Source organism: Pezoporus occidentalis, unplaced genomic scaffold (assembly GCF_034315485.1).
Source record: "Pezoporus occidentalis ecotype Australia unplaced genomic scaffold, CSIRO_AGI_Poc_V1 ctg91, whole genome shotgun sequence".
Classification (NCBI taxonomy): Eukaryota; Metazoa; Chordata; class Aves; order Psittaciformes; family Psittacidae; genus Pezoporus; species Pezoporus occidentalis.
Genome location: NW_026916273.1, coordinates 430,852 through 456,296, shown reverse-complemented (window position 1 = coordinate 456,296; position 25,445 = coordinate 430,852). Strand labels below are relative to the sequence as shown.

General features: G+C 45.4%; 2 protein-coding genes across 7 annotated transcripts in view; one reads left to right on the top strand and one right to left on the bottom strand.

Moving 5' to 3' along the window:
• CYSTM1 (cysteine rich transmembrane module containing 1) overlaps nt 1-25,445 on the bottom strand; it is a 426,226-nt gene that overhangs the window by 177,874 nt on the left and 222,907 nt on the right. The window lies entirely within an intron of this gene.
• Nucleotides 1-25,445, top strand: part of NRG2 (neuregulin 2) — a 152,251-nt gene that overhangs the window by 108,723 nt on the left and 18,083 nt on the right. For 3 of the 6 annotated variants that reach the window (XM_062605275.1, XM_062605273.1, XM_062605279.1), the window contains exons 4-6: nt 1,209-1,274; nt 10,692-10,812; nt 20,167-20,225. In XM_062605275.1, coding sequence (XP_062461259.1) covers nt 1,209-1,274; nt 10,692-10,812; nt 20,167-20,225 — 246 coding nt within the window. Of the gene's footprint in view, nt 1-1,208; nt 1,275-10,691; nt 10,813-19,837; nt 19,915-20,166; nt 20,226-25,445 lie in introns of all 6 variants that reach the window. The other 3 variants (XM_062605274.1, XM_062605276.1, XM_062605277.1) reach the window with 3 other exon arrangements.

The following is a 25,445-nucleotide window of genomic DNA, read 5'->3' as shown; positions in this document are numbered from 1 at the left end:
AGAAAGAGAGTGGCTGCAGTGCAGGGACCCCTTGTCACTTAGAAAACGTCCATCAGCCAAACCCATCACCTCATGTCTGCTCTGCAATTCTGGTTTTTCCACAAAATGCCTTGCTCAGAGATAAATGCTCTTGCCTTGAAAAGCTTTGGGAGGGTGTCAATTTCTGAGGAAATGCTTCTGGGCTTAGCCAAAACATATTGTGCTTTGGTGCTATTTTCAGATTTTTATTACTTTGAGGTAAATTAGATGCTTTCTTAGAAAAATGTCCGATTTCACAGCTCTCTTCATTGAGTATTTGAACATTATCACGTGGGCATGAGGACACAGCTGAAATGTGCCTGTTTCAGGCTCTTTTCCTCAGAAAACTTCGACTCCTCCTGAACTGACATCTCCCCCCTCCACTTTTTGTTTAACGCTGCAGGAAAAAATCAAACTTGTCTAAAAAGTTCTCTCTGCTTTTACCTTTCCACGGTGGTCTCAGTGCCTACCTCTGACAGGGAGCTGCCCGCACAGCATAGGCTCCTGGTGCTTTCTCCTTTGTGAATCTAGAGGTGGTGAGGGACTTTGATCCAGAAGGAGCTGTTGCTGCCAGGAGGCTTGAGTAGAGCTTGTGACTGTGGACACTGGACTTCCCCAGTATCCTGGTTTATAAAGAGGAAATTGCTGGATGTGCTTGGCTCCCATACTGCCCGGGGCCATGGCCTTCATCTGTTTCATGTACCTCCATCTCTTATACAAGCATTACTTTGTGCTGTAGAACTGCACCTGTGTGTGGGATGGAGGCTCTTCAGATGGTCTCACCTTTTCTTTAACTCCACATTTTTCTCACCGTCATGTTCTGTGATCCCATCTTTACACTCTCACAGCCACCAGGGCTAAGAAAACCTCCCCACAGTATTGCTCATCACCTGCCAGGTGAATCCTGAGCCCTTTGCTCATGACAGAGATCCTAATGGCATGAAGCCCTCTACAGCAAGGGGACCGACGTGCCCTGTGCCATCCCGTGCAGGGGCACTCCTTTACCTGCCTCTGATACCCAGTCACCCATCTGAGCATCTTCTAACCACTACTAACACATTGACAGCCATGCCAGCCTGTGCCACCCAGCAGCACCTCCTCTTGTCCTTCCCCCCTGCAGTAGCTAAGCCCACCCTTCACTGCTCAAAATAGATATTTTGTTCACTACTTTCTTACCTTAATTTCCCCAGGAACAACGAAAGCACCACAAGTCTTACCAGCCTCAGAAACTAAAATAGTTGTTATGGAAGAAGAGTGTAAGTACCTCTCCCCCCGCTCCCTCAATATAGCTCCTTTCCCCTTACTTGTTTTGGTTTTATGACACATTTTGCATAAATGCTTTATTGCCTCCTGGAATCTTCTTTAATCACCACTTCCCTTTGATTTCTGCCAAAGCCACTGATCTTTCCCTGGATCTTTCAAAGAGTATGATTTATATTGCTGGTGTCTATACTAGGGAGGGAGAGGCTGATAACTATTGCAATGGGAACTTGAAGAACATGCTACTTAAAATTACAGCGGGTTTTTAAGTGTTCACAGCTCTTGCAATACAGTCCCTGCCCATGGCAGGGGGTTGGAACTAGGTGATCTTAAGGTCCTTTCCAACCCTAACTATTCTATGACTTATTGACGCTTGTAAGGTGTGCTTTGATTTAGCAGGAATTTTTGTTGGCTTGTTTTTAGGGTTGGGTTTGTTGCTTGTTTTGGGTTTTTTTTTTTTTTGAGGATAGGTGAGAAAACCAAAGGAGGCTATAGGAAAAGTACGTGAGAGTTCTAAGCATAAGTCAGAAGAAAATTGCAGAAATACATCTGTGTTCTGCTATCACATTTTTCCTAGAGTGTCCAGAAAGTAAGAACAGATTACCCCAAGCATTTAATTTGATTTAATGTGGTGGAAGTGCTTTTTAGCACTCCTATTCATGACTGGGGTAGAAAATGGGCACACAAAAATACAAATCAAAGCATGTCTACAAGGGCAGGTCTAGAAGGCAGGAGCCTGGCCACTGGCTTGGCTCTTCCTAGTGGAGGCACTATTCCTGTGTGTGACAGTGCCTCTGTGCTGGGGAACACTGAAGAGCCCAGCAGGGTCCCCTCTAAATGAGCAGGCACCCAGAGGGCTGAGGACTAGCAGTTATTTGTGGTCTGCGCTGTTAACATTCCAGCTGCTCACAACCTGCCCTGGCAGCACAGCTGGCTCTGCCTCTCTGTTGATTCCGCTTTGCAGAGTTCATGGGGATGTTTCCTCCTTGGAAAGCTCAATCGTTGATGATTTTAAAGGAAATGTGATTGCAGCCGCAGCAGGGACTGGCCAAGTATCCTTTAAAAGGTTCTGATTAGAAAACTGTACTTGTGTTGTGCTCTTGCGTTGCGTTTAGCCTTCCACTGCACTGGGGACATCAAGCTGAGACACAACACCATTAATACAATGACCATACCATCCTTCCCCAGGATTTTTCCATTGTGTTCACCAGCATAGATCCATGCTGCTGACTTGCATCACATTAGATATATGCTATTTTTAATAGAAGCCAAATTTCAACAATAGAAAGGAAACTGGCAAAATACTGTGTGGCTTGCACAGAAGTTTCTCCTTTTGAAACACTTCTTTCCTCTGGAGGAACATCATCCTTGACTGTGGGTTTTTTTCCTTAATGATGTGAAGAGATGGTAAAGTCTCCAGAGTTAAAGCTGTAATTGACTTTTTCCCTCGCATTCCTTTTTCATGATCTCTTCCAATTGTTACCTAAATAACACATAGTCCTTCTGATTTTTATGGTTACTGATGATCTATCATAGAATTGCACATCTGTATAACATATGGGAAGGTAATGAAGATATTGTGAGGTGTGATGCTTTGGAAAGCTGACAAATACCTCATTCTTGTCAAATTCTTGCGTATCTTTTAAATATCTGTATCCAAAAGCTTGTCTGGCATCTGTAGGTTTTCCAACCCCTCATTGTTTCACTGAAAGCCTGTAAATGATCCACTGGATTTTAAACACCACGTTGAGAAAGCACCATGCAAAGTTGGTGGTACCTGTAGTTCCCTGGTAAAGGAGAGACTGCCTTACACAGACAGCTTGGTCATGGCACTGGTCACTTCTGTTTGGCCTGTGGTGTGAGGCAAGCATCTTAGCAGGTAGGCTTGGCAAGGGTGTTAGACTCTACACCCCAAGAAGCTCACTGTGTTCTCGCCATGGCCCAGACAGCCCCTATGGGCAAGGAGATAGAAGCCCATCACTCCATGCAGCCCCACGTGCCTCACCCCCTGTAGCTGTGCTGCTCCCGGTGTATATGCTTTTAACTAGTCTTTTTCCCAAATGTCCCAGTTCCTTCCTCAGTGGTTTGAGCTTCCCTGCTACCCTTGCCTTGGGAAAAAAGAGTGTGATGTCAAATATTTCACCTTTGGAGCATTGTTAAAGCCTTTCTTACCACCCCTGAGTGTAGCTACTAGCAAATCCTGCTATGTTCTGAGTCACGCCTGCCTTCCTCAATCTGAGGGCCAGATTCAGAAAGGGACTCTGGTCTCTGGGAAAGTCTTTCCGTGATGCTGTGTACCACAGCCTTACACCTTCCTCTGAGTATATATTGGTTTGAGCATTGACAGACCACAGCAGCCCTAGAAATGCTTTCTTCAGAAAGCACTGGGGCCCAAAAGAGAAGAAATGCCTACTATTCTTATCAAGTCTTCCTGTTGAGCCCAGTAAGCATGACATAGTTGCAGTAGCTCCATCCATAGTGAAAAACTGTTAAATAAGACATGCTGTCTTGTGTTTGTCAAGGGCTAAGATTGCGCAGTTGGGTGGTCACAGTGGCTCAGCTCACAGGCAGGGACTTGCAGGAATGGGGTAACTTGATCATGCATCCTAATGCAGAAAGAAACATCCTTTATACTCATTTCAACATGCAGAGAGCTCAAAATGGTAAAATGATCCTGTCAGTGTGCAGCTTGGAGCAGCTAAACGAGGTTTGGGGGTCTGCGGCTACAGACCTGCTTGGTAAAAGGAATAGGAATTAGTGTCAAAGTTTAGAAACATTTTGATGGAGGCAAAAATGGAAGAAAGGTGAAAGCAATCTGAGATAGCAGGTATATGCAGGACAAAGAAACTAAATCTTATAAAAGTTTCCTTTTTAAATGGTATTTAAAGATACTGATTGAAATCTTTTAAAAGGTCAGGTAATCTCTTTTGCGTGTTTTCTGCTGTTGAGTTCCCCTCTAGTTTATTTCCTTGATTTTAACAAACAGCTGAAGTCTTGAGGGTAAGAAGTTATTACTGGCTGGGTGGAGAAAGCAGGGTTTGGATACTCTCAGGATAGAAGAGAATCCACCAGTGATGAGCAGATGCTCTAAAACAACATGTGGATCATTGCAGCTGCTTACCCTGCTCATGCCCTTTGTCTGGGTAGCTATCTAGCTAATCTGGTTGAGTGCCTTTACCAGTGTCATGTAAGGTGACATTGCTGGCCAGGCTACAGGTGCTCTGCAGTAGAGAGAGGTTTTGGATCAGATGAGAGATGAAAAAGGGAGAAAGAAAGAGGAGAAGAGGCAGTGCTGAGCTTTGCTGGGAACATGAGGATTGGGGGATAATGTGAGGATAAATGAAAGCTGGTCTCTTCAGATTGATTTTGGGGAGCTTTATTTCAACTGCTGGGGATCACAAGCCCTCCTTGAAGTCCCTTTATAGGTCCTCAAGGGAAAGTAGGTGAAACAGCACTTCTTTCTCCAGTTATGTCTAACTCTCCACACACCAATTTGGATCCACAGGTTTCATAGCTGTCATCTTGGTGATAAAATTGGTGGACTAAATCTGTAGGCTTATTGGTTTAGACTTATTCAGGTTCTCTCCCATTTAATACCTTCCCCAATTCTTAACATGGCTGGGTTGGAAATGTTTTCCTTACTGTCTTCCTCCCAGGTGAGATAGGCTTGGTGGACTCACATGAGCGCAATGGCTCAATGATGTCTTTACTGTGATGTGGTTTGTAAGTCACATCTAGTTGAAGCTTCAGCATATAGCACAGTAAGATGTGACATGTACTTCAGGTTCAGTCAGTTCCTCCAAACTGTATCTCAAGTGCAGTCTGGTATGACCTTTACTGAGCAGCCATGGCAGACCTGAATGTCATTCTCTGGTCACTCTTAGTCAGAAGCCACTGTGCTGGAGCCAACAGTGCTACAGACATGAGCATGGTGCTGTTTTGGAGTTGAAGGGTGTCCAGCTACCTCCAAGCACAGGTAGAACAGATGGAAGTCAGTCCACCAAGGGCCATGTGGACAGACCAGTTTTCAATATTAGACTAAAAATAAGTCCTGGTGTGGTCTGTGCTCAGACAATTCAAACCCCATGGCTGGAGGTGTGGTTGATAATGGAGTGGTGCCTGCATGCAGCCAGGCATGGGACCCTGAGGTGTACGTGCAGGACGTCTCGCTGTCAGGCTGCAGGGAGAGCTGCGTTTTGCCTGTCTGCTGTCAGGTCCCGCACCGTGTGTTTTTTAAGTAACCATCAGATCCACTACTCTAAAGACAGGGTGCTGTGACTCTAAGGCAAAGATGGGTAGTATGGAATGAAGCGTAGGATGGAAGCTGATGTCCCCTGGAAGAACTGAGGCTGTAAACCCAGCATTCAGAGTAGGAGGCTGTGTATCAGATCTGCTCTGTATGAATCCATCTTGCGATTCTGGCATGTTGCTTCACTTCCTTGGCTTCAACTGTCCCACCTGCAAAAGGCTTTTTAGGTGGTTGCACAAAATCCTTCATTGGAGTATCATGTTGCTGCTACTACATTTGGTGATGGGGACTGGGCAAAATAAGATGCTGCAGCACTACCACATGCATTCTGGGACCCTTGTGGTAGAGAAAAGCATAGGAAGTGCTGGAGAGATCAGCCTGGAAGAGCAACTAGAAGCTTTATAATAACACAGGACTTTGTCCCTGCAGTAACTTCCTGTCCTATGGAAGCAAGCAGTCCCTTGGCACTTGGAAATCTTTAAACTCCCTTCTCAGTGGAACACCTGAACAGTGCAGATGGGAGATGTGGGCAGTGCTGCCTGTGTTGTTTTGATCAGCACTATCTGATGTTCTTGAAATGAGTGTCCTGCAGTCTGGCATTTCTATTTTGGGATGAACTTCAAATCTCCAGCTATTGATCCTCATGGTCCCCACGGGAACTGGGAACATAATTCCAGCAGGATCTATTTCAGTATAATGCAGGGGTAAATATTGGGTTGTTTCCAAATGAATAAACACACAGGAGCAGAATTTTTACGAGCTCCAAGGTCCCCAGACTGTTGCCAGGTGAGCCCCAGTCTGCACAGACCCTTCTGATTCTGTGTGCAGAGAGCAGTCAGCATTTAGCCTCTGCTCAGGTTTATTAAGAGAAGAGGGTGTCATGCCAGACGTACAGAAACCTGCCATAGGGAGAATGGTTAGGATCAACAGCTCCTCCATGCATTAATCAGTGTAAATCATGGATTTAGTGTGGCTCACGCCAGGATTACAGTGCTACAGCTAAGGAATAGCTTGGCCAGACACCTTCTCATCCATGTTCTTCTGACAAGCTGTTGGATGAACTCGGTGGAGAGGAACCTCAGCAATTCTGTGTTTTATCAGTAAGTACATGAGGCATATACAGAGCAGGCAATCTGTATACAGTCTCCAACCAGCTGAGTTCATCTGTCTAACTGAATGTCTAAATATTGAGAGAATGAAATGTCTGTACTCTATGAACACCCCCCCAGTCAAAATTAGTTATAACGCAAAGGAGCAGCGAACCTGTTGCGGTCTCCTTGCTCTCCTCGACGGTAGCTGTAGTTTGTGAAAAACCAACTGTAATTTATAGTCCAAGCTGCATTAAGTAACTCTGCAGGGTGAGTATTTCACCAGATCTCTGAGAGCGGGCTGGTGAGCTGCCTGTAAAAGTTAAATGACGTGCATGGTAGGAACTGTGAAAGGATCCGTGCACCATCATTAATGGCCTTTCTGTGCAGATGGCTTGTATGAAGGGAAGTCCGCATGGCAATGTCAGTGTCTGTGGCTCTCCTCTCTTGCCCTGTCATTGATGTTAATCCCAAATAACCTTGGTGTGGGATAGAAAATAGATGCTCTGAATGACTGCAGTGCTTTGAATCTCTCTTGTGTTTACGCTGCACTATGCTCACTGTCTGGAACAGCAGCAACAAAATGTGGCTTCAGGTTGTTCTCAATCACATCCATCAAGAGACAGCCCTCTTTTCCCCATCCTCACCTCCTTACTCCCTTCTGCTTTGTTCTCGGCCCTAGGACTTTCCAGATAGGGAAGGAGGTGCTGGCTGTGCCTGTAAGGCCACTGACAGCTCAGGGGAAATGAGAGGGGATGATGACTATTTTTTCTAATATAAGATCCAGGAAAAGGCAGGTTTAAAATCAATAGCTGGAGATGTGTCTTTGCACACTGTGTGCGTAACACTGGAGCTCTTGTCACAAATAGTGTGGATGTTACAAGATTTGTTCAAACAGTAACTACACATGTTCACGGAAGAGAAACCCATCAAAGGCTATTAAATGTCAAGACACTGTGGCTGACTTAGATTGTCTCTGAGCAGCTCATCCTAGATGTCCAGAAGAAAATGATCATTGCATGCTTGTGCTTATCTTCTTCCTTAAGCATTGCCTGTTTTCCACTGTCAGAGTCAAGACAGGGCTTTGTTTTGACCAGTACTGCACAGCTTATAGTCTTACGAAGGCCTGTATTTCATGACACTCTCTTCTCAGGAGGGAGCTGGGCTGACTGCCTCTTTTTGTAGCCTTTGCTACATCTCTGCCGCTAACAAATGGACCATGGTAATATGAATCTGTGACTCAGTTTTAAAACACTTTGTGCTTCTTTGGGAGAAAAGGCACAATACTTGAAGAAAACAGGATTTAAAACATGACAATAAGATGCTGCTAGGAGAACTGATGAACCATGTATTTTTACAACAGGCATAACTCTGTTGACAGCTCTCTTTCTAGCAGTACACAACATGCATGTTCCAAGCCTCAGTCATGTTAGATTCTTTTGTATTTGTTTAAAAGGAACAGAATTGTTCATATGAGATGAAAATCCCATGCAATCTCTAGCTGGTCAGCACTGTAATCCACTCTGGTATCACAACATCACACAGCACTGCATCTTACTGTCCACCTTTTCTGGTGGAAATGGTACCTTTTTATCTGAGGTGCTTTTTATGGGCAGGTTTCTGGCCTGTTTTTATTTCTCCTTTTCTGCTTCCCCCTTACTGTGGGAAGGCTTGCTCCAGAATCCTTTCCTGTAGGATTTATGATGTGAGACTTTGCCAGATGCATTGTTTTGCTTGCTAGCAACCAGTACATTTGATGGCTGCAGGGGTGACGGCTTTCTGCAGGCTGGGCTTGTTCTTCATCAGTGTATCTTTCAGTTTGCACCAGTGCTTTTGTTCATGAAGCTTCAGTGCTCCCTGATCTGATGGCACACTTGCAGCTGTAGCAGAGACCTGTTCATTGTGCAGTTGTAAGGCACATCACCAAAAGCATGCACTCCAAACCAAAACTTTCACAGCTCCTATGCTGAGTGCTGGCCCAGCAGCGCTCAGGGACCCTTCAAAGGGACAGTGTCTGTCTCCTGTGTCCCTGTCCCTGTTACAAAGCCATTACGATGGCTTTGGGTTCTAGTTCCCATTAATCTTATCTGGAACTGAGCACTGAATTTCCTTACTAAAGTTTGGAAGTTTTCATACTTTAGGAGTTTTTGCAAGGCCTTCTTTGGTGGCTTGGCCAAATCAGGATCTGTTCTAAAACCCAGATACACTCTAGTATGTGTACCCTGCTCTGCACATTCGGCTCCCAGCAGACTGGCATGCCCTAGGAGGGAAGCAGCTATTTGCTGTCCCAGGGCCATGTGCATTTTCAGTCTTTACTGAAGTATTTGCCCTATCTTCTTTGCAGAGCACTTTGGGACAACTTGTTCTGCCCTGGATAGCTGTGAAAAGACAACCCCAGAGGCAATGGTTATTCAAGGCAAAGCATAGAAATAGCTCTGTTTGGTGCACAACTCTGTCTCTGTCAGACAGTGGAAGGCGTTGACTTCCCTGTGGGGACAGAAGACAATGGGGTTGGGCAATGCATTGGTTCAAGCAAAATGAACAGTAAGCTTGGCTCTGTCTTGAGCTGTGTGCAGGTAGCAGCGTGGGCTACCCCTGCTGTGCACAGCCTGGTGAGCAAACTCCTCATTCAGAGAGGAATGGGCCCCATGGAGTCTTACTAAAAGTAAGAGAGACAGGACACCCTTGTTTGGTTGCTATGTGCCAAGCATCACCCAAATGTGAGAGGCTTCACAGGGTGCCGGGAGCCCTCTTTTACCGGTGAGTGCAGGTGCTGGGATGGAGCTTGAAGTGTGAGAACAGAGACCATGGCCCTGGTGGTGTGAGCTCCAGCCTTCTTCCTGAGACAATGAGGTGTTCAGTCTGCAGCGACTGGTCTGAAGGCACCAGCCTCTCCATGAGGTTTGTTCATGCTTTGGAAAACAGGGTGCAGGAGGGTATCTCCTCAGAAACCTTGAGTGCAGCATAAAAGGCACGGGAAAGTGGGTAGCAACCACACCACTGGAGATGTAACTGTGTTAGGATATAAGCAAGGTGGGTAGTCCAGGAAGAAGGACTATCTTTAACGAGATCAAGTATTCAGTTGGAAAAAGCAGATGCTTTTGAATGCCCAGCCCTTCTTTCAGTTGTGTGAAGATGGTTCTGCATTCCCCAAAGCTGGTCTGCTTTTGTAGCCTTTATCAGTTGCTTTAACAAAAGGTTTTGCCCGTCTAGAAGCCTTTGTTTTCCCATGCAGACTCTATGTTCTGGGCTGTAAATTTGTCTGAATCGTTCAGATAGGAATTGCAGTGAAATTCTGCAGAGTCCTGTCAGCTTTGTTTGTAGCTTACATGGCTGGAAAGCTTTTCTCCAGAAAGCAAGCTGGATTTGGAAAAGCCTCTGTATCCCCAGGAAACCTGCTGGCTGCCTCCCTCTTAGCACAGACTGGGGCTGACTGACTTCTACTGCTGAACTTCTGCTTGATCTGTTGAGGCAGCCCCACTGGGGCATGATAAAGAAATGCTCAGATGGGGGGGGGGGGGGAGAGATGGAGCTGATCTTGCTTGAGCTGGACCTGTTTTGGTGGCAATGAAGGCACTTGCTTCTGGCTCTGAAAACTTATTTCCTCCAGGAGATGTGGGGCAATGAAATATTCCCGGCCATATCTCTGAATCTTGGTCCAGTATCATGGCACAAATTAGGCTTCAGCAGCATGCCACTGTGATTCTGTGAGCCTGCTGCCTGCTGGTGCAGGGTTGCATGTATGGGTAAGGGGAGGGCAAGAAGAGATGGGAAAGGGGAGCTTGTAACTACAGCTTGCCAAAAGGATGATCTTGTCCTGACATGCTGGCTGCTTAGAGGAAAGCATGTCCTCAATTCCTCACCCAGTTGGCCCCTGCAGTGGGAAAGGAAAGGTCAAGTTGCAGCTCCAGGACCTGGAGAGGTGAAGGTTGGTCTAAAAGCATAGGCTAAGGTTTGTATCTCTGGGCTTTTCACTTTGGCAAATGAACTAATTGAACATTGTCTAAGAAAACAGAATTACCCAACAAAGGAAATAACAATATATCCTTTTTGTGTGTTTATTTTTGTCCCTGCAGTAACCACAACTCTCTCGTCCTGGTCCGGGCATGCTAGAAAATGCAACGAAACAGCCAAGTCCTATTGTGTCAATGGTGGGGTATGCTACTACATCGAGGGGATTAATCAGCTGTCTTGCAAGTAAGTGAGTGTAGTTCTTGTGTCAATATGGGAATTACTTCACTGGGGGAGAGGAGACTGCAACTGCTCTGGAATTCCTCTGACAGTGGCAGTTTGAGCTGTACAGGTTCAGAAAGGGAGATCAGAAGTGGGGAGGAGGGGTCATAGCTCCTTTTTGTGTGTGTGCTACTGTTCACTTTTCCTGACTTTTTCTCCAAGAATGTGTTTGTCCCAGCTGTTTCCTTTCCCTTTCTTCCCTTTCTCCTCTGCAGCTTCAGGGAAGGTCAGGTCCCTTTTGCTTTCCCTGAGCTAGGTCAAAGCTGACACATCCTCCCATCCATGCGGGAGGGTTTTCCCAGGGCATAGCCACCTCCATCCTCCATGGCTGGAGGGGTTCCTTGCTGAGACCTGCCTCTGACCCCTGCTGTCTGTGCTTCATGGGCCCAGAAGTGGGTTTAGCACATAGCTGTTCACCACACTGTGCCACTGTGGGTTATTTCTCCCTTTCAAATGTTAAAACCTGAAAAACAAACAAGCATAAAAACCCAAAACCCAACCAGGGACACATACCAAGTTATCCTTAAAATGGAATTTCTTGGGGAGTTTGAAGTGGGGCTACATAATCTGAGAGATGTGGAATGGGATGTGAGACATTTTCACCTCTGGTTCAAACCTATCACAGCCAGCAAGCTTAATAGCATTTCACAGCTCACCCTGTAAGCCTAATGGGGACTGTGAACGACAAGTGCAGTCTGATTGTTCATGCTGGAGATGTAGGTAACTAAAGCATATCTGTACCTGCTGCTGGGCTCCTGTGGACTGAGCATGAGATGGTGCCCTGTGTGTGCTGAGCAGATGCAGTCAGCTCCTGAGCTCACCTGGGGATCCAGGATCACTGTGCCAGCTTGGAGAAGCCCAGAGCTGACTGTTTTCTCCCTGCATGGCCCAAAGACCTCTCAATGGAGATGCACAGCCAAAGGTATTTGCATCTGTAAATTGTACGTATGTCAAGATAGTACCACTGGTGCTGTGTGGTGTGGTGCTCACCAGACACCTCAGCTCCTCAGGCCTTGAAGGACACATCTGAAGAGAACCATCACTCCTTTTGGAAGGGTTGTGAGCTGGGTTATGCTTAGCACAACTCCTCCCTTCTCCCAGCTCTTGTTTTGGCAGGGAGCAGTAGGAAAGGCCATGTGGAAATGCGTTCTGCTGAGCTCCTGTGCTCTTACTTTCCAATGCAGGATCAGCTGTGGTGGGAAGGACATAGGATGAACAGCATCTTCCAGTTCTGCCAGGCTTGCCCCTTCACACATGAAAAGAGCCAGGTAGGACAGAAATCACATGCTGTGGTCCTCCACGTTTCCCGTGTGTGTGAAGAGCTGCAAGAGCAGCCTTTGCACACCACAGACTTGTGTTTCAGGGTAGCTGCCTCTGCCATTGGCTTCTTGATGGCACTGTAAGTTCATCTTGCCAGGGTTCCCAATAGGAAACATGGGGAAGCTCCGTATGGTGAATCAGTCACATCCATTATTCTGGTGTAGCTGTAGCCTTGGGAATCCCCAGCAGTTCCAGTCCTTCCATGCTGGGGAGGGCCAACCCTTGAAGACCAGAGGAATGTATGAATCAGTATCTCTACCTCTTAAGCAATGCGGTGATGCCAAAAGCATATATCTCAAGACTATTTCTTCTGAGAAGAACTTGAATCCAAATCAAGACTTTTCAAATTGGACCAATTTCTAATTACAGCAAAAGTTACCTGAACTCCTCAGCTATGATGGTAAAGCTCCATTTTTCTTAACAGAGAATACATATGGTAATTATCAAGTGTCTTCGGCAGACAGGCTGTTTTAGCCAATGTAATTCCAGCCTTGCAACGAAACGGTCTACCTTCAAACCAGGCTGCTACAACAGCTGATGAACAGAGGGGAAGATCAGTGATGGATTCCATTAAGATTTTATGCGCCCTACAATCCAGACCTAATTATGTCATATGATTTGAAAGCCTTAATTCCTTACTTGCAGATGATGAAATTACTTCCTTTCTGATAAGTCCCAAAGTACCAATTGCTAAAATCTGATGATAATTGAACGTGTGTGTGTAAGGGCAGCAAAGTGTTAACCAAAACGAGGTGCTTTGAAGGTCTGCACTGTCACTACTCATCTGCCAGAAAAGACAGTTCTGTCTTAACAGGAACTCAGGGGACCCAAATGCCTTTCACACAGTACAGTAACTTCTGATCTTACTGCTTGAGGAGATCTCTGGATGCTCAGTCTCCTTGAGTGTTTTTATCATCAAATCATAGACTGAAGATAAGAAATCCTGGCTTCTGAAGTGGTGAATTTTAGAGTTTCTGAGCTCTAGAAGATAATAGTTATTAAGGAATGCAGAAGCATTTGAACTTGACATAGTATTTCTCATAAATTGGCTTTTCCAGTAACAGAGATGATTCTTGGGGAAGGCTGACAATGAATAAACAGACTTTGCATTTGTCTGCCTGAAAACTAGCAGAATGCTGGAATGTTTCATAGTTGCTTTGTTGCAGCAAGACGAGATCTGCTGTTGTGGTTTGTGAAAGGTACAATGGTACAGATTCAGAGGAGAAACTAGAGGAGGCAAAGAGGCAGGCTTTGACCTGCATTTCTGACCTCTGTAAAGTGGGAGCTAGCCTTGGTGCTCCAGCCACACCATGTCTCTGAGACATGAGCATGGAGATCAATAGGTTCTTCTGCACACAACATCTTCAAATGTCTCAGAGGTCAAACAAGAGCCACATGAGCATCTAGAACCAGGAACAACACATATGTCCCTGCAGTGTTCCCACTTTGCTGTTCTGATTAGAGACAATAGGGCCTGGGGGGTTGTCTTCTGGCAGCAAGTGCCAGCTTGTAGTCCTCCTTCACTGGGCGCTTAGTTTGTTCTAGCACCTGGGCGCCCATTCATGTTACCAGGCTTTCCAATAGTGGCTATCAGAAACTTCTAGAGTGTTCTTTCCTACCTGTCACCATCCTGTATCACTTTCCTGGGCTGGATTTCATGGTTTGCAGCTGCCCACAAACATAGAAGATCCTTCCTGTAGATTTTAAGCTGGCACTCCAGAGCAAAATGAGCAGCTAGGTTCTCCAATGATTTCTTCTCCTGAAATGGCTCATGCTTGATTTGTTACAGATATCCCCTGAATTGGCATGTGGCCTCTTTTTTTAACAGGCTTCACAGAAACATGTTCTTCCTGGTCTTTTAAGTTCTGGGGAACAAACTGTTTGCCTGTGAAGCCACTTTCTTCATCCTCTTTCAATACTCTTCAGCTGGACTTTGAATGTTTTCTTCCCACGGGAAAGCCCAAACAGACTTCCAGCTCTTCCAGAAATTGTCTTTTTTGGATTGTTTTTCCATAATTTTGTCCTTAATTTGAAGTAAATTCTACACATGCTAGTGTCAAAGGAAACCTGAACATGATACAATCTGTGCTGTTATCCTGACTGCAAACAGACCAGCTGGAAGGTAGACGGGAGAAGTGTGATTTGCCTCAGATGTCCTGCAAATTGTCAGCATACAGCCAGGAAACGACTGAGCTACACACATACAGAATTGACTCAACAGTAAATTAAAAAGCCCTAGGCTCTTGTTGACAGGAAGAATTTCTCGATCCTTCTCCACACCATTTTGCTCAGAGAGACCTTACGAGCTGACCTGGTTTCTCACCATAACTGTGGGGAAGTGGTGAGTCTGAGTAGAACAAGTTCCAGTGTCTGCAGAAGGGATGCTCACAAACATGTCTCGAGGTCTTCAGCTGGTCTGGGGTGCAGGAGAACAGTGGCTGGTTTGTTGTGTCTACCTCAACGTGCTGCTTGGGATGGCAAGCAGCCTCTGATCTTGGGTCTGCCTTGGTCTTGCAGCCCATTGGGGTTTTGGCACAACCTAGAGCAGTTTGAGGTCTCTCTAATCTTTTATTCCTGAGTGCCATGCATAATTACTCCTTTTTCCAGTTAGGTCTTGGCACATGTTATCTACAGTTGGGTCTTCTCAAGCAAACAAAGAAGCAAAGCCAAGTCTCATCACTGCACAGTCCTTTCTGCCCACTTAAATGTGCTTCATGACTCATTTGTGTGGTGGATGTAATCAAAGTGGCTGGTACCATGGGCCAGGATCTTCCTAAATTGCATGGAATCAGAAGACTTAGAGCTTTATAGAGCAGCATCCCCCCTTTGTGTTGGACTAGTTGTGCTTGCAAGAGCCAGGTTGAAGGATTTACAAATGCTGACAGATAAACACTGTCTGGGTTTGAGCTGACAGCACTGCATTACATCAGAGAGTGAGGTCAGGGGCCTGGAGGATCTCAGACAAAAAGTGAAAGTCAAGGAGAGAATAAAAAGCAAAACAAAGTGAAGGAGAAAAGATCAAATCATTTTTAAACCAGTTGATGTACGCAAATCACCAGTTTACAAAGCTACATGTTCACCTCCTAGGAGCCTCCTCCATGTATGCTGTTTCCTGAAGGTTTTCCCAGGAGATAGGAAAGATTATTCAGAAGAGTTAGCCACATTGCCAGGCTGCTTGTGCTGTCCAGAGCACCATTCAAAGAGGTAAACAGGCTGATCCTGTCCTCCCTGCAGCACAGCTTGCTCAGCTCCCCTGTAATGCCAGGAGCTATGCCACCCCTCTTGATAACTCTACTGATAGGTCAGCACAAGCTGCACATTGCACAGACACAAGGATATCTCCTTGTCATGGATATACAAGCAGTTCTGTGGGGAGGTGTTGCAATGTCCTTGGAAATGAAGAGCCCACAGTGTTGAGCTAGGGGTGAAAATCTCCACATCCTGTTCCAAACCTCCTGAGCCAACCAGGACTCATTCATTGAGTCCTGTGTGCTGTTTATCATGGGTGATGAGATTAGCTACCTTTTCAGGTTCAAGTAGCCCTATGAATCACATCCAATATGTCTTTTTTAGTGCACCTGTAACTATAGCAGACCCTTGAGCACCATCAGTGTGAAAACTGATCCTGCAACAGTGAGGCTCAGAAAAGACAACAGCGCAGATCCTGCTGAGTTCCCACAGCTCGGTTGGAGCTGCACTGTTATCTTCACTGAGCTCATAGGTGGGTGTTCCTGCAGTTTGGACTCTACTGTACAGCAAACATGCCTTGATTAGCTGCTCTGGATAAGGCCTCTGAATTTATTCTGGTTGCCTTCTTTTCTTCCCATCAGTGATTTTGTGGAGTTCAGCCTTTTGTGGCTCTCCAGAACCTGATCATCTGGGACTGGTCAGGGGACAATGACAGAACTGTCTTCTTTTTCAGCCCTTCACACAACTGAGCAACATGCATGAAACATTTCTCCACTTGCTAGATCAGTGCATTGTGTCTTTTTCGCTGCAGCTTCTCCTTAGCCTGTTATTTTGAAGCACCTGCTCCTTCACATTGTTCTGTAACATGGATTGCATTGAGAGCTACCAAATTTGGCACTCTTTAATTAAGATCTTGGGGAGCAAAGGAAATGTGCCAACCCTTGCAAGATTTAGATCAACTGCTGGGCAGAAAGAGTGTTGCTTCCAGCAGGAAACATTATGATAATGGTGTTATTAATTAAGAGTAGCAAATAATAATTAACAATGATTCTTGCTCTGCCCAGATACGGGACAAAAGGTCAAAGCTTCTCAATTTTCATAAAAAAGTGCTCTTCAAACAACACAGAAATGGGTCATTCAAACCATTTTGGTTTGTACTTTTGAAAGTGCTTTATTTGGCTGATCATCTTACTGCAGTTTTCTTTACCATGTAAATAAATTCATCCTGAAAGCAAGAACAGAACTTTGTGAATGTTTTCGATATGGGGTTTAAAAAAAAAAAAGTCTTAAGCAATTGATCAAAACTGAAAGATTTGGACATTTTCCAGCAACAGAATCTGGACATAAAAATTTTGCCAGTCTTGGGGTTGTCCCCACAGACTAGAGAGGGGACAAGGTGCTGTCTGCAAGAGCTTGGTGCAGCCTTGTACTTCCCCAAGATGGGTCTTACAGGCCCAGCTTTGTCCACTTCCCTTGGCCTTTGAGGAAAGACATGCTTGACTAGGGTCAAATGTGCAGGAATAAGGATGCCATGATCAAAGACCATCTCATGCCTCTTGAACTTGGTGAGCCTTAACTTTCAGACGTATCCCTCAGGGCATGTGCTTGGCCACTGGAGAAAAGCTGCCCAGAAGCCCTTACCACACGTTGCAGATCCTGCATGCAGAAGGGGTCCTTTCCATTGTTCTTCCTGTCCTGACAGGGAGACTCATGTGCCATGTACACTGGAAATTTCATGTCTAGAGCCATAGTAATGAATAACAAACCGTCTTCACCAGCTTACAACTATGAGACAGCTAAAAAAAGGAATCATGAGCACTGCAGGCTTTCAAAGGTTTGCTGGTCACTGTTGATGCCAGCAACATTTTTTATGAGGAATCAGGACCCAGGGATGCCAGAGTGTTTTGACAACTTGTATACTAGCTTGGGAGGTGACAGAAGGTGCTCGTGTTCATGAGGGTTTATTTTCTGTCACTTTTCCCACTGCTGATTCACTAGTAGCTAAAGATGAAAAGCCTGAGTTGTCCTAGACACAGACAAGACTGTTGTCTACTCCCTTCTGTCTAGCAAGATCTTCTCCCCACCCACACTAGGCTGACTGCAGTGATATGATAAAGGGCTATATGGTAGCTGTCACGGCATCAAAGCTTCTTTGACACTCTTCAGTTTTGCTTTTACACTTCTCACCAATTTCTTTCTCTGGGTTTTTATTTCCTTCCACCATTTTGCACATAATTTTCAGTCTTTCCTTAATGGCATGCAGCTTCAGTCACACTGAAGTTCCAGCCTTGGCTGACCTCTTGCAGATGTGCACCTGAGATAGTTTAAACCCTTTTTAGGCAATGTGCCCTTTTTGAGGTGGGTAGGACATTTGCTTCATTCAGCAGCACCAGAGATCCTTCAGAGCTCTCACAACATATGTGAAATCTCAGATCCCAGACAAATGGACAGCACATTGCAAGCTAAACTGCATACCTTTGAAGATCCTGTGGATAAATTCATGACCCTGCCAGTTGTGATGAATAAACTTCAAAAAAGATTGGGAAGACGCCCTCTATTTTGGATGCCTCATTCAAACCCCAATGTAATCTCTTAAAGGTTGCTCCAAAGTTGTGCTTCCATAGGGATGTCCTTGTAAGTCTGCATCACCCAACTGCCTCAGGTTTGTGCTCTTTGATTGCCAACAAGGCATCCTCTTCAATCCACTCCCCAGCACCAGCGTCCTCTGTTTCATCGTGGGGAAGGTCAACAGGTCTCCTTCGTGTCTGATGGTAACCCCTTGGGCTGGGCTTTACTTGGGAGCTGTCTGGGCTCCCTGGTACTGAAACAGTGCTGCTGGTATGTCTCCCTTCCCTGTGCTCCAAGATGAATGTCCAGGAATGAGAAAAGAGGGTGAATTTTTAAAGGATCTGCCTGAGCAGGGAGTGCCATTTCCAGTTTCAAGTTACTTGGATACCAAAAAACTGAAGTGGATGACGGGGGAGTTTAGTGAAGCCTCATGCAGAGCCATGCCTTTAAGTTGTCCCCAAGCAGTTCAGGGTGCACAAATAGTCCAGCACACTCCCATATGGAAGTGTTAGCACAGGTCCCAGAAACCAAATGCTACGTAGCATAGAAAACAGGTTTAGTCATGGGCACTGAGGGTGCACCAGCTTTTTTGCTCAGTGCAGACCTACCAAAACTGCAGTGAAAATCAGCAAGAAACCAAATTCCAAAGTCATGTCAGTCATGGAGTGTCTAGCAAAGCTTTCTTCTGTGAGAGGGACAGCAGGTGATATGTCTCCCTGGACCCTGCCTTGAAGAACTGGAAAATGCATTCTTTAGGGGAAAGATGGACAGGTTTGGAGCTGTGGAGGTGATGAGGTGGGGAAAGACAGTAGATGGGATGAAGAGATTATGCAGCTTTTTATTGGCTGTATCTTCTCCTTGGATCATGCTGGATTCAGAGCTGTGTCTTAAGCTCAGAAGAGGGAGAGTTCAGTTGGGGAGGGAGGCAGTTATGAGACAAGCACATAAGAGCTGTGACTTCAAGAAACCTAGGGATAGCTTTGAGTGACTATCCAAGGAGGCCAGAAGATGTGAAGTGAGGAAGAGATAAGTTCCTGATGGAGAAGTGTTTGACCCCCCGTGGCTGAGCTCCCGTTGCCTCCCAGGTTCACCCTTGGTTGCTGGTGTGTCACAGCACAGAGGGTGCAAGTGCTGCTGCACTGAGTGTGGTCCAGCAGCTCCTGCTGCACCCCTGCCTTGTCCCCCTGCTCCCCAGACCTAGCTCAGCCTGCAGGCTGCTCTGAATAGCACATGCCTGGCAGCCCTCATCAGTAGGGCACTGTCTCCACCACTACAGCATCATGCTGAGGTACAACTGGTGCCCCATGAGCTGTCGCATCTCCATCCATCACATAACTTCAGGAATACCCTGAGACAGCCTCTCAACTGGGCAGCAAATGAGACCTGTTGGGTTCAGCTTTCTTCTCTGTCCCTTTCTCTCTGTTAACACAGAGACTTTGCACATGCTTCCTCTCTAATGGCAACCTTTTTCCCTGGAGCATCCTGTGGGTACTTCTGGGGTAATGATGGGAAGATGCTTGCCACACACAATGCTCGCTGTCACCTGAGCAGCTACTCACCGCTCTGTGGTGCCTCTTGCCAGTCTTGTCTAGGTAGCAGCTCCAAGGAGAGCTTCTGAAAGTAGCATCCAGCCCATCTCAGTCTTCCTGACAGCGGGTACTTCTAGCAGGTGAGAAGGAAGGAGGCAGGCAGAGGAGGAAAGAAGGGGTTTGGCTGGCTGCTTGAAGACCCAGGCCAAAGAATAGAGCTGGAATGCTGATGTTGCAGGTGCCTGGTTAAAGCAAAGCGAAGAATAAATGTGCTCATAAAGCCTTTATTTTTTCCATTCATCACAATGCACTTTTTATTTCTGACCTTAGCCTCGAGAATGGTGCCAGACATGTTCTGTGATTTCTCCCCTTTTCCCCTCCAGATGTCCAAATGGATTCTTCGGACAGAGATGTTTGGAGAAACTGCCTTTGCGATTGTACATGCCAGATCCTAAGCAAAGTATGTTTGAAGACAAAAAATGCACCACACTACTTAAAACCTCCCGGGCACAGCGGTGGATGTAGAGTGGTCTAGTCAGGGATGGCTCTTGGTGTCAGCTTTGGGTTAGGGCTTAGGGATGCAGGTAAGGGTGAAGGCTGAGAGCAGATGGATAGGAGTCATGTCAAGGATCAGAAGGGGCCTCAGTACGGTCTGTTTGGGTGTCATTTTGCTATCTTGTTTCTCTCTTTCTGGTTTTCTTTCTTTCGGTAGGTGTCCGATCGAATTCACAGGAGACCGGTGTCAGCATTTCGCAATGGTCAGCTTCTCCAGTATGTCTCTTTCTACTTCTCTCTCTGCCTGGTTGTTGTAGCTCTGTGTTGTGTCCTTAAAGCAGGTTCTTCTGTTCTCCCAGAGCCCTCTTCCTGTCTTGTGCACTCCCAGCTCTGCTTGGCCATAAGAGGAGCTGCGATCATGTCCAAGAGGAGAATCAGGGCTCGTTGTTACCTCCTATTTGTTAGAATGGGTTCAGCTTTCATTTCTGATTGAACTGAATGTTGCTTGCTCTTTTCACGCAAAATGCAAGTAAAGGCAGAAGTTCGTGTGGTGTGCTGTGTGAGAACAGTCTGTGTGATAAGCTGTATCTGGTAGCATTACTGCCTCAAGATGGACTGTGTTGTGCAGTGGAAGAGAAGAACATTTTCCCATGACTTGAGAGCGGCTGTGTGAGTCTAATTTGTACCAACTGTGGAAATCACAGTGAGGGCTGTAATGAAATTTCCCCTGAGGTGAGGCTGCGTTTCTGTCTCCAGAAGCTAAACCAAGCATCAGTTGCTGTTCAGATGAGATGGTTGGAGACTGGATCCTGGAGCACACCCAGAGGTCTGGACAGGGCACATATGCACACCTGGAACCCCAGAGGTCATGTTGGTGGCTGCCACTGTCAGGGCTTCCCACACCTCAGTGCCATGCAGGGTATGGCCTTAATCTGCTGACTGGGCATCTCAGATTATATCCCTCCCAGGCACAGAGATGTTCCTTTCTCTCCTAGGGGCCTGAACATCCTTGCATATGGGTTATGTGTATCTACAGTGATTGATCCTTTAACCTCGTATTCAGTGGATGTAAATACTCTAAAGCCCTTGCACTTAGTCTTTCCCAGTTTCTAGTTTTCAATTCCTATAGGGCCTAGGTGTCCACAAATGCCTCACCTATAGACATCATTTCATTCAAGACAGGTAATTTTCCTGGGTCCATATTCATACAGTGTCCCAGCATCAGTGGGACCCTGCTCTGGATAAGAACTGACCTGAAAGGAGGTGCAGCTAAAGGGCAGGAAATCAGACATGGTGACCCTTTGTGTGCCCTATCCTGACTCCATGCTGGCTGTTTGGGCCACCACAGATGGTGGTTTTGAAGAGGCTTTTTTAAAAGAGCCACAAATGAGGCTTTAATTAACGAGAACCAGACAAAAAATGCCTTTCCATGATGACTCCTTGACTGCCAGTACCCCCTCTTCCGTGCTATGTAAGAAAACCTGCAGTCCTCATCCTGAACTGGCAATAGCAGGCGTCTCAGTAGCACGTGCTAATAGCTGGTACATGCTGGCATTAGTCTTCCTTCTGCTAGAGAGTATACAGACAAGATGCAAATGGCCTTTGCGAGGCCCCTGGGACAGCCTGATGTTTTTGCATTGCCTTTTGTTCCAAATTGGCTTCCAAAGTTGAAACCTCCATTGATGTATTCTTCCAGACTGAAATATCCAAGTAAGCTCTTTTTAAAATGACAAAACAAGATGTTCTCTTTTGATCTTTAACTTAGCGCGAAAAGGATTCCTTCCAGACAGCAGTGGGATGCTTGCCCAATGAAGCTGATGGGTTTCATGAGATGGTGTCCAACAAGCTTAAACATTATTGCTACCATGCTGCAAAACCAACATGGGTGAAAATGACTTTTATGTCAGGAAAATCACTTTTCAGAACATTAATGGCAAGAGTAATCAGCTTGTGTTTCTTCCCCAGCCTGCAGAATCCAGCTTTTTATGGGAATGAGATTTGTTTAAATTTTATTTGTGTGTTAGAGGAACAATGCCAGCTTTGAAACGGACACATGTACTTTTCCTTGCCTAAACTCTGCTTTAACCACAGGATAGTAAGGTAAAAACAGCTTAACAATCCAGGGTACCTGTCTGAACTTGGATAAAATTCATCTAAGAAGATGATTCATATGTTTTTATAGCTGTTTTCACTTTCAGGTCACAGTTGGGTAACATACATAGCAGCAGCACCACAGAAAAGCATGCACTGAACTTGCTGTTCATCTGAATAGGGGAGGCATTTCAGTTGAGTCTGGACTGTTCAAATGCTTACTTTCTACTTTAATCAATAATTAGGGCACAGTAGAAGTTGCTGTTGCTCTATAATTCACTCAGTGCTTCATTCTAAATGGGTTCTGACAGGTCAAAAGCTGAAATAGATTAAATGAGGTTCAGGCATTTTCACTGAAAATAAAATAGCTCTGTCCTGATTCATGTTTTGAGATCATTGCCAGCGCTTGACAGATACTTAAATACTAAATAATGACACCTTGTTTTAAATGCATTTTGGGTATTTTAGGTTTTAAAGCCTAGATTTGAGCCTTCTGATTCTTTAACATAAATATTAAACATTACAATATGATTTTCAGTAGGTACATCCCACGGCTGAGCGAGAGTCTCTGCAGAGTGAACTAAATCTAAGATGCTGTTCTGAAAAGATACGGCAGATGATTTGCTGAATTTGGGCCACAGATGGAGATGGTGCAGCATCCCAGCATCATGCCAGATGTTGTGCATCTTCCTTCTGGGAGCAGCTTCCTATCTCACTGATTTAAAACCTCATTCAGGTTTTGCTGAGGTAAAGCTCCCCACGTTCCCTAGGAGCTCAGGCTGTCTTTGCCTGGTTGACAGGTAGATCTGGAGATTTAATTTAATCCGATTTTCCAAAATACCTGCTACACCACTGCAATTATGAATATGAAAATCAAGTGTATTTAAATAGGTTTTCTTGCATGTGATGTTTCTCTATGTTGTTGTTACAACCCTATGACCAACCAGCAACCAGTTACTGGTTGTACCTGCCAGGCATTCTGGATATATAGAGAGAAACTCACTAGGAATTGTATCTGGGCTTATTACTGTATTATCAAAGACCTGCCAGCCTGTCCCAGCTCAGCCCTTATTAGGAGGTCAGTTCCTATCTGCTTATAAAGAGTTTACATTTTATTTTGCTCGCACTGTAATACAAATGTGATGGGAAATGTGCTGAGATACTGCAGAAAACAAAAACGAAGCATGCTAAAACTTATGTAAGAAAATACATGCAAACAACATTGCAAGGTGCCACTTCTGAGCAGAGCTCCGGTACCTGTGTCAGTTCTCTAAGCCTGTCTTTACACTAAGCCTGCATTAGTCTAAGCCACCCTGACAGTCTGTTTTCTAGCAAGACTAATGCCATAATGAGATCTAAGGCAGCACATTTCTTCTGCTCAGCAGTGACTAGGTATGTGTAGACAGTTGGCTACTATTAGTCAGCAGATGGACAATAACCCGGTAAGTAGTAGCAGCACAGATGAGGGGGTTGTCAACACTGGTGCATAGTAATCCCCGTCCCAAAAGTATGGGCAAAGTCTCAGGAAAACTTAAAAGTTCCGTCCTGTTTGTCGTAGGTCAGTTTTAGGACACAGTATGACAAATGGCTTTCCCACGTTCATGAAACCTTAAAACTACTACTCCAGAGGTACTGAAGGTGATGAGCACAGACTTGTAAGTTAGCTGTCAGATGTCACTCCCAGAGACCTGGTGCAGGTGCCTGCAGTCACAGATTACCTGTGTCTGGCTGTCCATGCACTAGGGAGAACAGGAGTTGAAAAACATCGAACTGTTGATCCACAGCCTGATTAATCCATAACATTAGTACCTTGAGACCATTTTGCCTTTGCAGTCAGATCTTCATGTCTGCTGGCACACGTGGGTGAAAAGTTCAGCGATATGAGAAGAGCAAGGAACTCTAATATGAGACCCTCTAGTGGGCACTACAGACTCAGTTGACAGTTGTCTCCCGAGTTCAGCTTCAGAGGCGCATCTACGTCTTGCAGTGCTTTCCAGAAGATAGAAGCATGTCCGAAATCATCCTTCCTTGTCAGAAACCTTGTTTTTAAACCTGTGCTGGCACCTGTTTTCATAGCTGCCTGCCTGTTCTGCCTCTAGCTCTATCTTCTCTCTTCTACAAGAAAGTTTTCAGGTCTCTGTAAAACCCTGCTGGAAGTTTACCAATAAACCACCCAGCTTTGGGCTGGTTGTAAAGGTTTTGTAAACCATCTTAGCAGCTATTTCACTCTTGGTGGTGCTGAAATACTGCAAGTGAAACATTGTGAGTGAGAACATTTATTCCTTGCCTAAGTCTGCACATTTGGATGCTTTCCACCTGCAGTTTATGGAACAATTTAGAAATTTGGGATGAATTTTTATGCTCATGCTTGCCTCTTGTCTGTGGAATCTGAAATTTCATCTTAACTTTGCTATTTATTCATCTCCCAAAATAATTGTCACTGATCTGGAGGACAAATGTCATAACCATTTATCTTCTTGTTTAGTGAAACGTTTTAATTTTCTACTGTGTGACCTCATTACAGTTGAAGTCTGCAGCCTGCCTGTAAACATCCTGGAATAGCGCTGGCATTCTTATACAATGATTTCTAGCATATTCTGCATTTTTACCCCATATTTAATTCTTGCTTTCTTTACAAATTGAATTTTAATTTGGAGTTGGAGTCTTTCTACTGGCTTGTTTTGGAAGCACAGATGAGCATTTTCTGCTGTGTATTGGGAGAGCAGCCTTTGTCTTCAACTCTGGGATCTCCTAAGAGTCTGCTATTTAGGCATCAAATCCCTTTCCCAAAGGGGACATAAAAAGCCCATTTTGTTGCAAGGTACTCAGTGTAGTCATCTGGAAACATGGAAGAGAAGAGCTTGAGCTGAGAAATCAGTCTTGTAGTTGCAGACTATCTGGCCAGTTCTGCTTGCAGCAGACACTGATACGAAAGCAGATCCCAAGTTCCCAGCTTGATATGTCTCCCAGGACTCTCTAACTGAAGCCATCAAAAGTTGAGTGTGACGGGTCTGGTTCCTGATCCTTTGCTGTGTGGCATGACATTTGCCTTGCATAGGCGTTAGATTCTTTCCAACAACAGATGATGAGCACAGGTATTTTTGAGACAAGAACCACCATCTGTTCTTGAGCAGCCACTGCACCGTCACTGGCATGATCTGTGTAATGATCTCAGCAGCATGATTTCTGCCCTACAATAGCACATTTTGTGTAGATTGGACGTCTGAGTCCTCCCACCAGTCATTCTTTCCAAGGAAATTGCTCTCATGGAGCCTATCTAGCCAGAAAAACATGAACTTTTTCTGCTTGCAATGTCCTGATACGTATCAGGCTCACTGGACTGGAAACAGAATTGCATGTTCCCACAGTGGCTCACAAACTGGCTCCAGCGCTGCTGACTCAACC